The sequence below is a fragment of the Eulemur rufifrons genome, chromosome 3 (genome assembly GCF_041146395.1).
Source record: "Eulemur rufifrons isolate Redbay chromosome 3, OSU_ERuf_1, whole genome shotgun sequence".
Classification (NCBI taxonomy): Eukaryota; Metazoa; Chordata; class Mammalia; order Primates; family Lemuridae; genus Eulemur; species Eulemur rufifrons.
The window spans coordinates 51930829-51944683 of record NC_090985.1 but is presented as its reverse complement, the minus strand read 5'-3'; the positions used below and the strand labels follow the sequence as shown (position 1 = coordinate 51944683).

Genomic DNA, 13855 nt, shown 5'->3' with positions numbered 1-13855 from the left:
TAATGCAGCTCACAACTTGTCCCTAGTTCCAAGGCCAAACACCGTGTTTGAGTCACAAGTGAGAGAACTATCTTCTAAACCAGCCTCCACTGTTTTGGAGAAGGAGAAGCCACTGTGTAAAAGTCTCTATATTAGAAAGCAACTACCCTGCTTTAGAAATGTTAAAGCCAAAGTAAAGTTTTCTGTCTTTTGAGTTTCATCTAAATGTCTACATGTTATAGGTTGTAATTTGTCACTTTGAAATGTCCTTGTGAAGTTACATAACTTGGTCTGTGGAGCAGGTCAGGTAATTCTGGGATAGATTTTAAACCATCCTCAGTGAATAAGAAACATGTTCCCAGCTGATGCTGATGGTGCCGGTTTGGGAGCACACTTTGAGAACCACTTTCTTAGAGGAATGAGAGATGAATGGTGAGTTCAGGAGCAGAGAGGACATTTTCTAAGGTTAACTAACTTACAGGTAGGGGCACGACCCAGTAATGTGGGTTTTAATCAGCCTTCCAGGTATATGAATACTAAAGCTTGAGAACCACTGCCCTGGGACACCCCTGGGCCTGAGATCCCACAGAGCAGCTACCTGAATGGCTGCACCTGAGACAGGAAGAGCAGCCTGCTTGACTGCAATGCAAAACATAGATATACAACCTAGTATATATTTTGGGAACCATTTTCCCATACTTCACATCAAAAATGAGTGAACTGCTTAACTGTCATAATACTGAGTGGTACTAACCACGCTTCGTGTAATTGACAATACGTATTTAACAGCTGTAGTTAAGAGCAGTTTCTAGCATCAGCTGGTCCAGGGTTCAAATATCTGTTCTTTCATTAATGACAGTGTTACCTCAGGCCATCGCTTAACCTCTCTATGCCTCCGTTTCCTTACTCTAAAAGGGATAAAACGAGTGCCTATTGCGTAGAATTGTTGTGAGAATTAAATGTCATAATGTGGACAGTATACTATCAGTGTACAGTAAATACTCATTATTTGCCTACTTATTCATGTTTTGTATGTATGCTGCCAAACACTAAGTTTCTCTCAGAATTCTTGCATATGGGCACCACAGACTTTTTTTTTAAAGTAGTGTGACCTAAATAAGAAGGAAAAATGTTTATTAAATTACTAAACTGTAACACAAGTGATGTTTATTACAGAGGCTTCTCTCGGGAATGGCTACAAATGGCTTGCTCCGTTCACACGCTGTTCAGAGTGCTTTACGTGGGTTCTCATTTAATCCTCACACATCGCGCCTATGAAAGGTACAATTATTATTCCCACTTCACAGACAAGGAAAGGAGACAACAGGTAACTTGCTCAAGGTCACAGAGTAAATGGTGAAGCTGGGCTCTGACACACCTCAGTAATAAATGAATCAAAATATGCCTTAAACACTAAGAAAGCACACCTGCGTGGAACTTGAAGCGTTGGGGAAATTTTTTAATTTTCCCCTAGAAGTGTGTGTTTGCTTGTCCTTGCAAAGAGCATGCTGAAACCCTTGAAAATACATTTGTAAACAATCTGCAGCAGGGGGTCTTAGCAGGATCATCACCACTCTGCTCTGTGTCCCCTACGGGAGAGCAATTAGTGAGCACAGGCCACGCCAGCAGGGAGAGGCTGCCCCTGCACAGTAACCCTGGGGGCTGAGCCATTCACCTGCCTTCAACAAAGATAGCAGGACTGAATCTTCATTCTTAAGCAAGAAGTTAACATAAATATATTTAAAAGAAGTACTGCCATTTTAAACATCACATTGATAGGGTTTTGTCACAGTGTGGTCTGAGGACCACCTGGACCACCTAGAGGTCCAGTATACCTGGACTATTTGTTAAAAATACAGATTCTTGACTCAGACTCCAGATCTACTGAATAAAATTTCTTCCAGTCAGTCCCATAATCCACATTTTTACAAATTGCCCAGGTGATCTTTTATGTAAAGTTGTGAAACCACTACAATAAAATAAATGGTTCCTGTTTTCAAATCTGTTTAGTAACTCCGTGATCTGTCCATTCTTTCCCATCCTGAATGCTCCCCCTGAGGCCGTCATCGTTTCTCGCCAGGAATTACCGGAACAGCCTCACACTGGGCTCAGCTGCTCGCTGTGGCCCTGAGCGCTGTGCCTTCCACACTGCTCCGGAGCATAAATCTCATTAGGTGATTCCTTTGTTGAAACCCTTCAATGACATCCTGTGCCCATAAGATAAAGTCCAAACTCCTTAGCATGATTTACAAGCCCTTCCTAATCTCTCCAGCCTGCCCCCTGCCATGGCCCCCGACAGTGGAACCACTCACTATTTCCTGAAGGTGGCACCATAGACACTAGACTCACAGTTTTCACTCACGCCGTCCCTTCTACCTGGATTATTTTCCTGTCCTCTGGCCTGGCTAACTACCTGTTCTTCAGGTCTCAGTCTGGCCTTGAACTTTAACCTTGACTTCCTTCAGGAAGTGATTAGGTGGCCCTCTTTTATAGTCTCACCCCACCCAGAATTTAACAAGCATTTATCACATTGCAATGAAATTGCCTGTTTGCCTTAACACATTTTCCAGTATGCTTATCAGCTCCTTAAGGGTGTGTCCATCTTTGTATCCAGTGTCTAGTGCAGGATTTAGCACATAGTAGGTGCCATTGCCTTGAAAGATTTCACAGCATTAAAGGTTCCTCCACCCTTGGCATTCAGCTATGGCTCCTTGGAAGGGGTTTGGACCAAGCTACCTTCCTCTTTCTCCTACTTTGCCCTTTAGGTTGGATTGACAGGTTGGTGTTATTTACAATTAGAACCAAAATATTCCCTCCAGTCTTACTTCCATCCCACATGCCCAAATTTCTTAAAACTCACAATTTCAGCTCCAGATACTAGCACCCAAAAACCATGCAGACTGGGAAGACCTCTGCCTTGTTCATCATTGTATCCCCAGAGCCAAGCACAGTGGCTGGCATATGGTAGACTCAGAAGAATATTTAATGAATGAGGGAAGAAAGTTATTGAAAGAACTCACAGATACGATTGTAGAAACAGTATCACTAATTTTTGAGAAATTACAAAGGAAGTGAGGTAGCAGGTTGAAAATGGGCAAAGAGTATGTGCATCATTAATGCAGAGAAAAGATAATTCTGAGAAGCACAAACTGCTAAATTTGTGTTGATCTCCAGTAAAATTATAAACAAGGTCCCTTAAAAATAAGGCGAGAAGGAGCCAGAAAGAGTTCACTGAGAACCAGATATGAAAAACAATTCCCACTTCCTTTTCTGACAGTTACGATTGCCACATAATTCACATATCTGGAGTTCAGCAGACATTTAGTGTAAACATTTAGGATACTCTTATGAACAAGGTTGACATGTGTGCACTGGGTGATAGCATAGTTCAGTACCCCAGGGATGTTGACAAATGGACTGCCTGTCACCCTCCAGGGAATCTCTAGTAACCCGTCACCTGGCTCTGTCCTCACCCTTATCCTATTTAACATGCTTTATTAATGACATGAATGAAAACCTGGACTGCAGGGTGTTGATGGCAGACTCCTGATTACACAACCCTTGAAGGGATAACTAATACAAACGAATGACAGAGTCAGATGATAATGCTACTAACCACTGTGTACTCAGAGCCTACTCTGTCAAGAACTCTCCATCTGCTATTTCCTTTAATCCTTCCTCCCAAAGACATCCGCGATAAAGACAAGCAAACTGAAGGTCTGAGTGGTGATGAGGCTTGCCCCGAGTCACAGAGCTAGGGAAGAGCAGAGCTGGCTAGTCTGACTCCACCCTGCTTGATATCTCATGATCAGAATTCACAAAGATCTAAGAACAAGAAACCAAGATGACAGCATTCAATTTGGACCATTTCATTATGTGTTGAGTTTTTCACCTCCTAAGGCACTGGATGGGGGTGGGGGGAGACATGGAGAAATGGTTTCATTGTTTAAGACCCTTCCAACAGGAGCTGGACTAGACAGACAAACAAAGAGGACACAAGGCAGACAGAGCACAATGAAGGGCACTCAGGGAACCCAGAGGAGGATGGAATCCTCTTAGCTGGGTGAGGGTAAGAGGGCAGGGGGATGTGTCATGGAAGAGATGCCACTTGAGACGACCCTGGAACACCAGGGAGGCTATGAACACATGCTGAGGGTGTGGCAGGCGAAAAGCACAGACGAACTAATATACATGGAGGAAGAAAAACACAAGGCAGGTTTAGTATATACTGAATCCCTCATTTGGAGTATAGCAATCAGATGAGAAAATGTTGCCAAAGAAGGTGAGTTGTAGCTAAAGAGTTGAAAAACATGAAAGCTATTCTACAGGTAGGGGGGAACCATGATATTTTGAAGGCAAGAGGGAGCGTGACAAGGTTTGAATGGGGTGGTAACAGGAACAGAATGATGTTTTATGAAGACACTGTGACAGCAATTTCTGGAGGAGAGATTGGAGGGCAATTCAAGTGACTATCACAATTTGGACATGGTTACATGGTAAGGGGGAAAGAGCCCTGAAGGAGGAGTCCCTTTCCGTATAGCTCTTAGGTTCAAAAATTAACTGCATAGGTTCAAAATCATTTAAATCTCCAGGGCAACAAAACGATTTAAAACAAGTAAAGTACAAAGTAAGTTAAATATTAAGAAACACCTTTATCTTATGCTTCACACTTGGCTGCAGTGCTACCCACGTAAAAGAACAATCAAATGGAGATATGGATGTTTTCTGCACAACCAAAGAGCAGAAAAGCAAACAAAAGAGAATTATCTCAACCAAAGGAAAAGAAAAAAATGTCTTTCATATTGCCTGAAGAATTTCTGGAATATTGAATAACCTGATTAGAATGGATTGAGATCTGAGCTTTAAGATCCACACTAGATTTACCCCTGTGTAATCTTTAATCCAAATTTTTCTATAAGCACAAATGTTAATAAAATAAAACAAACAAGTTATATAAATTCTGGCAATGTCTGGCATCCGTACAGAGTATGAGAACAAAAGCAAATGGCCTAGTGAAGTTTGTTTTCATTCTGCCACATGTTCAAGGAACTAAAGTGAGAAAGGGAAAGACAAGATAATGGAGTCACATGGAAATGTTTCCAGGAGTCCTGGCAGCACCACAGAGAAGTTTCTGGATCAGGGGATGAGTTCAGAGGAAAGCAGGTGGAACGGCGCCTGCATTCCTGTCCTGGGAGCCCAGCACCTGCCCCGGGAGGAGGCATGCACCTGGGACGCCTCATTCCCACTTCCAGCTTCCTTGTAGAGCTGGCGCGCAAGTGAGGAGAGGCAAGGTGTCCACCCCCAGCAGCAAGCCCCAGCATTTTACTCACGCCATTGTTGTCAACTGAAAATTGTTCCAACTCTCCAGCTTCTGAACAAAATGTTTTTGAATGCCACCCCCTCCTCTTTCCTTCCAAAAAAGTTTTCTACTAGTCCTGGAGTGCTTTATAACACTTAAAAAGAATGCAGCATACTCACGATTAGACTGTGCGCCGCACACAAATTATGCTCTGCATTTCTGTGGGCTCATTTAATGGAACTGTCCCCAGGATCTCACCCTCAGTGACATCTGGCACAAAGTGTGTGTTCCCAGGCCAACCCTTCACTTGCCCAGCTACTTTGCCCCATCTCCCCCCCAATTTAACTTTTAAATTCAAGTGTACTCAATGTTCTCTACTTTCTATACCCCTCTCCCTGCCCTCCCACAGTGTTCTGTGAAAAACCAAAATGGAATGGAAAAGCAAAACAGCATTACAAAAAAATCAAGGCCACTCTCCTGAGGACCACTCAGGAGTGTCTGCATGGCAGTAAAGAGAATAAGTAGGCTTTGGAAAGGGCAGTTTAAAAAGGCCCCCAAAGAATTAAATCCTATGTAGCTATGATTTAATCCTCTGTACCTTACATTTACAAGCACCCTGACAAGACAAAACTAACAAGGCTCAAAAGGAACAAGCTTGATAAAGTTGAGTTTCAATACCACCTTGGTACACAGAACCACAAAAATGTCTTCCAGGCTCTGTCATGTCCGTTTGGTCACAAACATCTATTGAGGACCTACTAAGTTCTAGGTATTGTGCTAATGATGGAGAACACAAGGGCAAAGAAAACATGGCTGCAGGACTTTAAAAATTTACCCTTGTGTTTCAATATACTTTAAGGGACACATATTTAAGATGGTAAAATTATTTTTAAAGTGCAAGGAAAGGATAAAACATACATTTCAGTACAGTGTACCCGAGGGAGGCAGAGAATGGGATCTGGGAGGAGCCCGCAGGCAGCTTCAGCAGTAATTCTTAAAGTGCAAGGTACGATCAAAGTGGTGGCTTTATTATGCTACCTGGCTCGCATATACATCATATGCATTCTTCCTGTGCATCACATTATATATAATATTTAAAAAGAAATAAGGGAAGCAGCAAAAAAAATTTAAAACAAAAGATAATAAAATGATTATAAGAAAGAAAGAAAATATGGTCCTAGTCCTAGAGAGGTTCATATCCTAGCAGAGGAAGGATCCAGCTAAAAAACAATTATTAAATATAACATGGTGACCATAATCATAAATTTTTTTTTTAAAAAAAACATCTCTAAGGGCATACGTAGTACTTAAGTTAGTAACAGCTGCATGTAACATTCAAGTCTCCTCCAGGTCTGAGTTACATTTACATGGTCCTCTGGGTTATCATGAGACCCTGTACTTTCCCCAGAAACATATCACAATATATGGGGATCCCCTAACTTACAGTTGTATCCCACTGCCTGTCACTGCCTAGCATATCAATAAACATTTGTTGAAAAAACAAATGAGTAGCATCACTGGGTTCTGTTCTGTTAAATGGTGGCTGAGACTGATGAGAAAAGGAAGGGTGGAAATGCTAAATTGGAGAATCCTATCCAAAATTCAAGAATCACCCAGTTTTGCATGGGCAAAACCTCTTTACTGTCCCTGGTTCTCTGGGCTTGGCAGTACAGGAGGCGCAATCTGCAGATCCTAAACCATCGCTCCGTTTGCACTAGTGCTTCTAAGCCTGTAGCTTGGATCTTTCACTTCTTCCACTAACTTTGAGGGGAAAGCATTGGATGTCAGGCAGTAAGCCAGTATCAGGTTCAGGCATAGCCTCCATCTCTCGAGAACAGTCAAGCTGGCAGTAGTCTCAGTAAGAAATCAGATCTTCTTGGCAGAGGTTTGCAGAGCCCGCCTATCTCAGCCTCAGAGGTGAGTACAAGAAGCCAAAGACTCAGGAAGATCCAGTTTCCCTGAATAATGTTGCCACCACACAAGACAAGCAAGCATCCCTTCCTCTGAAATGGCCCCACAAACTCCCCTAATGAAAAAGGCTGCAAAAAATAGAACTGTCAACTGAGATCTCAAAAAGCTCCCCAGATATGACCCACAAATCAGCAGCACCAAGTACCTAACAAACACTTGACAAAGTGCGCACCATCACAGCATGCACATGCATGACCAATAACAATGGGAAAGAAAGTAGGGCATTATTTTGGTCACAGCCTAGAAGAATATAAGTAAAAGGTCACTATGCTGGTGGGGATGTTGCTCAGGATCTAATTTTTGCCCTGAAACCTTACAATAGAAGACTTATTCTAGCTAGGTCATTTGAGTGAAACTACATGTCAAATTATGTTTAGCAAAATAAATTCAGCATGTACGGACATACATTGATTCTAAGTTCCCAACCTCTCAAGGTTTTTAAACCACATCCTACAAATGTCCCCCTTTTCCCATTCAAGTGAGTTGGTATCATCCTTGTTGCACATGCCACCTTCTTTCCAGGGAAAACAGATGGAAAGAAGAGCATATGCCAAAAAGAAGTGGAAATTAAAGTGACATTAAAATAAAAATAAAGCTGCAAAACATAATCTGGGTCAACTCTTCATGCATTTTAAAATAAGCACCAGTAGGCCCTGCACATATGGCATTGGTTTTATATAATTTTTTTTGGCTCAGATGTCATACAGGATTAGTGCAAAAGGAAAATTCCCAGCATGGGGCCTATTTTTATACAGATTAATCAATCATTTCCCATCTCCTCCTTTCCTATCATTCCCCAAACTTTCAACTTAATGCAAAATTGTTCTTTTTTCAAAGTAAGTCATTTACTGCACTCTGAATGGAAATCCTTTCAGGAAAGGAAATGAACTTAATATTTGAACCCAGATTTTCATTGTCACATTTTAAATTCAAGTTCTAAGTACTAACTAGACTTATGCTATGGCCTAGCATTTTTTTTTTTATCATACATATCCATTGTGTTAGTAGCAACAAAATTAATTGGCAAACATTTTATTATGTATATGTGTAACCATTTAGCAAAACATAAAACCACACGTTTGAAAAGAAAAAAAAAAACCTACTACATATTTCACTCCTTGTTAGCTACATTTTCATGTACATTAAATCCCATAATTCCTACCAAAATGCCAAGCACATGGTAGGTTCTTAGTAAGTATTTGACAAGAAATTTGATAGACTGAATGGAATCGAACAAAAGCATTGCTCAAGCTGCTAGCTAATGCCTGTCCTGACTATTGGGTATTAAAAATGATGACGATGATACTTATAGTAATCATAAGAGCAGCTAGTATTTCTTGTATGCCACGTGCTATTGATTTTGTCATTGCATTTTCACAACAGCCTTACATGATAGGTACTCCTATTACAGCCACCATACAGATGAGAGAATGGTTTTACAGAGGAGATTCAGATATGTTGAGGTTGACCAAAAAGTCCCACAGTATGATGGGTTTTCAGAAATGGGCAGAAGAATTCATTGCAGACACATTGAGGAAGAGATAGGGGGCCTTGTACTATTAAATACAATAAAAAATTTAGGAGAAAGTGTCATCGGCATAGTTTTCAGGTCACCAAAATTATGATCTCTACAGAATTTATCATGCACCCATTTTTGTCTGCTGCTTCAACTACTGACAGAAATTATATTTATAAAATATTAAGGCAATGACCTAAAGCTTGAACCCAGTGACAAAGTCAAGGACAGAGTAGTGCTCAGTACGTTCCCATTCACAAAAGGTGGTACCTTTTCACCATTTGGGGCAATTAAAATTGAGCCATGACTAACCGTTGGAAAAGATGACATCAAAACAGTTTGTCCTTTGCCTGAATAGTCGTGAATGCAGAAAATAAATTTACAATCTAGCATAACACTCTGTGCTCACTGTTTCATATGATTAAAAATGAATCTTTCTTATACCAATAGAGTGTCTGTTTTGATTTTTGGTTATAGTTGCTAGATGCCAGCTTTCTACAAGATTCTAAGTCTAAAAATCTTAATTTTATAAATTTTTAAAGTTATTGAACTAGAGTTGGAGTTATCATATGCATATTCTTTCTTTTGTTCCTACTAATTTATTTTAACACCATAGGCATTAATCATTTGCCTAGCAGAGGAAAAGAGCTTTCAGATGACTCATATGTTTTACAACACTGCAAACCCAACCCTTATGCTCTTGGAATGTACAGTAAAAAGGAAGTGTTAGGTCAAATCAGTTAATAAAAAATATTCCAGGCTGGGCTCGGTGGCTCATGCTTGTAATCATAGCATTTTGGGAGCTGAAGCATCAGGATCATTTGAGGCCAGGAGTTCAAGATCAGCCTGGGAAATGGCAAGAGTCTGTCTCCTTAAAAAATAAAAAAATTAGCAAGTGGGATGGCACATGCCTGTAGTCCCAGCTACTTGGGAGGCTGAAGCAGGAGGACTGCTGGAGCCTAGGGGTTTGAGGTTGCAGTGAGCTATGATGATGCCACTGCACTCTAGCCCAGGCAACAGAACAAGACCCTCTCTAAAAAAATTAAAAATAAAACAAATACATATTCCAATTCCATGGACATGAAGAGTTGCAGAATTTCTACCAGATGCCATATGAGAAAATTAAATGAAAACAGGTCAGAGAGATGTGCTTTGAATAATTTTCATGGTGAGCAGGCGGGTATTCTCTTTCCTAATCACATGAGCAGGCTCTCTCTTGATAATAAATACACTGCGTCTCAGCCTACACAGAGGCCCATTGCAAACTATGTGCAGTGCCAATTAGCATTAATTGTGGCTGTGCTCGTCTATTCCCACAGCACGCCACTGGTAAGGCCAGGCTTTGCATCAACAAATGCAACGTGCAACGCTCAGAGTTAGAAGAGCATTCTAAAATGTAACCGTTCATTTGCAATCTTTCTCATTTTGGCATTGGAATTACACAAACAGACTCACAAATGATAAGGAGTACTGAAAACAATATATGTGTGTATTTTTTTAAAGTTTGGTTTTAGACCTTGCAGCCAGAATATCTGAGAAGTGGAGATGAAAACTTGTTTTTTGGCTACATTTTTGGCCTTTCACAACTTATAACACACACATACACACAAACATACAGCATAGACTATGTGATCCAATATAATCATTTACTTACTGTGACTAATACTACTTACTTAGAAGGTAAGCTTCGTAGACTTTCATGGCAAACACTGCCTCTGCAAACAGCTTCCCACCACAAGCTGGGGTATGTCTTTTGCAGAAATACAGTGTGTGCAGCTCATCTCTCAGTAGAGTACAGTCTCAGAGTGGGGTATCCATGGAGACCGAGCCTCCTGCATGTGCAGGGCAAGGAAGTTACTCTGCTGGGCACCATAGCAACAGGAGGCAGAGGGAAGGCCAGCCTATCAGGGAAGAGCTCAGGGCCTTCTCCCTGGTGACTGCAGCATTTCAAATGAAACCATCGCCCTCATGAATGGACACAAAGCATTTGAAGAAATACCAAATTGTCAAATAGAAGTAAATGCCTACACAACAGTTGAGGCTAATCCTTTGACAATATTGGGACAAAACATGCAGAATCTTTCCACGTTGATTATATGATCCCAATGGGCAAGCAAGAATTTACATTAAAGCCCCACACAGGCCTAAATTTAATGGCAAATATGTGACATTTTGAGGAAAATGCTTGGTGTCCTCCATGGATTCCAGCTATTTAAATATGCAAGACACTTCACTGCACTGCCTGGGAGAGAGGAACAGAGGAGACTGGTTGTTTGGAGGGGAGAAAATGAACTCTAGGGCTCTCTGGGACAGCTATAGGCATATTCCTTCCAAATAGGAGCCTGTTCAGAGAAAATATGTTTATTAAGCTTACATCAAAGTTCTTCATTATATCAGAATAATTATTACTACGGAGGCATCCATAATAAAATAGGACTAATGTGGATGAGATGGTGTATAGACATTAAAATGCCTTAAAGTTGTGCTATTTGTAAACTTTCTTCATTTCCCATTTATAACAATAATGAAAGTGAACATTTATTAAGCACATCCTGTATGCCAGGCAAATGTTGTCACTATGAACATAGCCCCCTGCCAAATGCTGACACTGATTTTTGCAAAGATAGAGGATGTGCATGATTACCTCTCAGTGTCGACTCTGCTTTATACCTAACATCTTTTGATTCTCACAGCAACATGAAAAAGCTAAGTATTAATTATCTCCCCATATCACAGTTAAAGAAAAAGAGAGAACATTTCCTTACATCACCAAATAAACTCCTCCTCCACTAACTCCCTTCCCTCTCCTGCTCTGCAGGTGAGCTGGTCCACTCTGTCTTAATGTCTAAATACAAGATGAGGTACCTCCCCTGCAATTACCTCTCAGAAAAGAAGAAACCCCCTTACGCTAGAGTCTTTCCAGAGACTGTTATTATAGGGCTCTCTCCTAAGCACCTTCTTTGAACCAAAAGTGCCATTTGAGAAAGACACATCCATCTGAATTGGCCTCAATCAGTGCTTGTTTTGGCTGCCTTCAGAGGTCAACTGATGGGATTGTTTAAAATGAAGGAGACAAAGAAATTCAAAAACATATTTTGTAATTATTCCTATGGTATGACCCCTCCGGCCTTGTATCGATCACTTTAAATTGTAATACAGTCAGTGGCTAAGTTGTAGTGATCAAAAACCTATATTCCTTGCTATCTGAACTCAGGAACTGAAGAGCTTTGGATAGTGAAGGACATTCATATACAACCGCAGGACAACAGAAAAACCAGCTCTCCCCATGCTATACAGTGGACGTTGTGACAGCCTGCTAGTTTTTCACTGATGTTCACTTCCATTCTCCCCTTTTCCCATAATAACAGGTGCCTATTTGACTTAGATACCCTAAGATATAATTAGAAATGACATATGCCACTTCTCCATCCTGACCCTAAAATGACTGACTGAGTGCCCTCTCCCCATCCCTTCCCTCTTGCTTCTGCCTGGCAGATGACAGCCAACTTGGTTCCACCAGGGGAAGCCAAGTGTTTCAGTGGCATAGCTGCCTATCAGCTTGGATCACCAAAATACCCAGGTGCTACTTTGCAATACACAAATAAACGTGTGTCTAGTTTTAACCTCTGTATTTTGGCGTCTCTTTGTTACAGTAACTAAACCCATAGCCTCACAGTATTTGTAGGCTTGACAAAGGGTCCAATGAGAGCACCAGACATGAATTCAAAATTGCTTTATCTCCCACAAAGGGTGTGGAAGTGAAGATGATCTGCTCTGGAAAAAGCAGATGAGTTAAAAAGTAGCTCCAGAGATGAGAAAGACCAAATAAAATTTTAAAATGAAATATGAATAAAAAAGTAATGTTTCAAAATTAATAGAATATAAATACACTTAACTAAAATAATAAATTTAAAAGCCATTGAACATTGACTAATGCACCCACATCTCTAAAGATTTACTGGAGTTAGCAAATAAAACTTTTTTAAATGTCATCAGGAAAATAAGGGGATTTTATATTGTGTGATATATACTGTATCCTTATCCTTTTCTGTTTCCACTGCCTCTCTCCTAGGCTAAACCATCTAAATTTAGTGTCCACTTTCACCTCTTAATAATCCAGGCTCCACCAAGCAGCCAGAGAGCTCCCAAACACATAAATCTAATCTTTTCTCTTCTTAAAAGCCTCCAACGGTTTCCCATGACTGTAACACAGACTTCATCTGCTACCACTCTTTCCCTTCCTCACCCATTGCTCTGCCTACTGCTTGCGCTCCTCCTCAACCCTCCCCAAGCTGTGAAGGAATATGCTGAATTCTCAGCTCAAATGTCATCTCCCCAGACACTCCTCTGCCCATCCCCTGTCTCTCTCTATTACACTACCTTGTTTTACTTGTCACTATCTGAATTTATGTTGCTTGTTTACTTTTGCATCAGCCATCTCCCCACCTAATGGTAGGCATCTTGTTTGTTTTTTCACTCCTCTATCCTTAATGCTTAGAACAACTGTGTCAGCACAGAGTCAACGCTTAATAAATATTTGTTGAACGAATGAATGAAAGCTAGTAAATGTACAGCCAGAATTCAGATCTACGTTTAGCAGAAACCTCTGCTTGATTACACAGCGAAGTGAGGGTTCCCTTTTTTTAGACTCTTACATAGCGGTCCCCTTCTTGCAATGCTGCAAACATTCTAGCGTACGCATCTTGGCATGTAAGCCCATCACAGCAGTGCTACTCCCCCACTTACTCACGGCCAGCCTTTGTGTAGCATACTGGTGCCCCTTAGCTGCTATCAGATACAGGCTAAGGGGGTAGAAAATTTAACTTACTGAATTACCCGAGTGAATACACTAAGTTGTATAACACGTAACTTTTTGTAAATAACCCTTGCAGTCCACCAGAACACGACACAACAAATTGTACCAGCAACGACGACAGTGAGGTCCGGATATTTATCCCTCTGGCTCCTTCCCCGCCAGTGGCTGCATTCCTCTGCCAAAGCCCACAGTTCCTTCACAGGCAGCCTCAGAGCTCTTTCCCTCTGGGTTCTGGGTAACTCCATCCTCCTCTTGCTCCTTCAGGATGCGGGTA

The 13855-nt window shown here is 41.1% G+C and overlaps 1 protein-coding gene across 9 annotated transcripts in view; it reads right to left on the bottom strand.

The window, feature by feature from the left end:
• The window catches only part of SYBU (syntabulin), a 70996-nt gene that overhangs the window by 22699 nt on the left and 34442 nt on the right, over positions 1-13855 (bottom strand). The window contains exon 1 of one of the 9 annotated variants that reach the window (XM_069466080.1): positions 10439-10589. The exons of 7 other annotated variants lie outside the window; for them this stretch is intronic. In XM_069466080.1, the coding sequence (XP_069322181.1) occupies positions 10439-10466 (28 nt within the window). In that variant the 5' untranslated portion in view covers positions 10467-10589. Of the gene's footprint in view, positions 1-5457; positions 5560-10438; positions 10590-13855 lie in introns of those variants that run through there. One more of the 9 variants, XM_069466081.1, reaches the window with a different exon arrangement.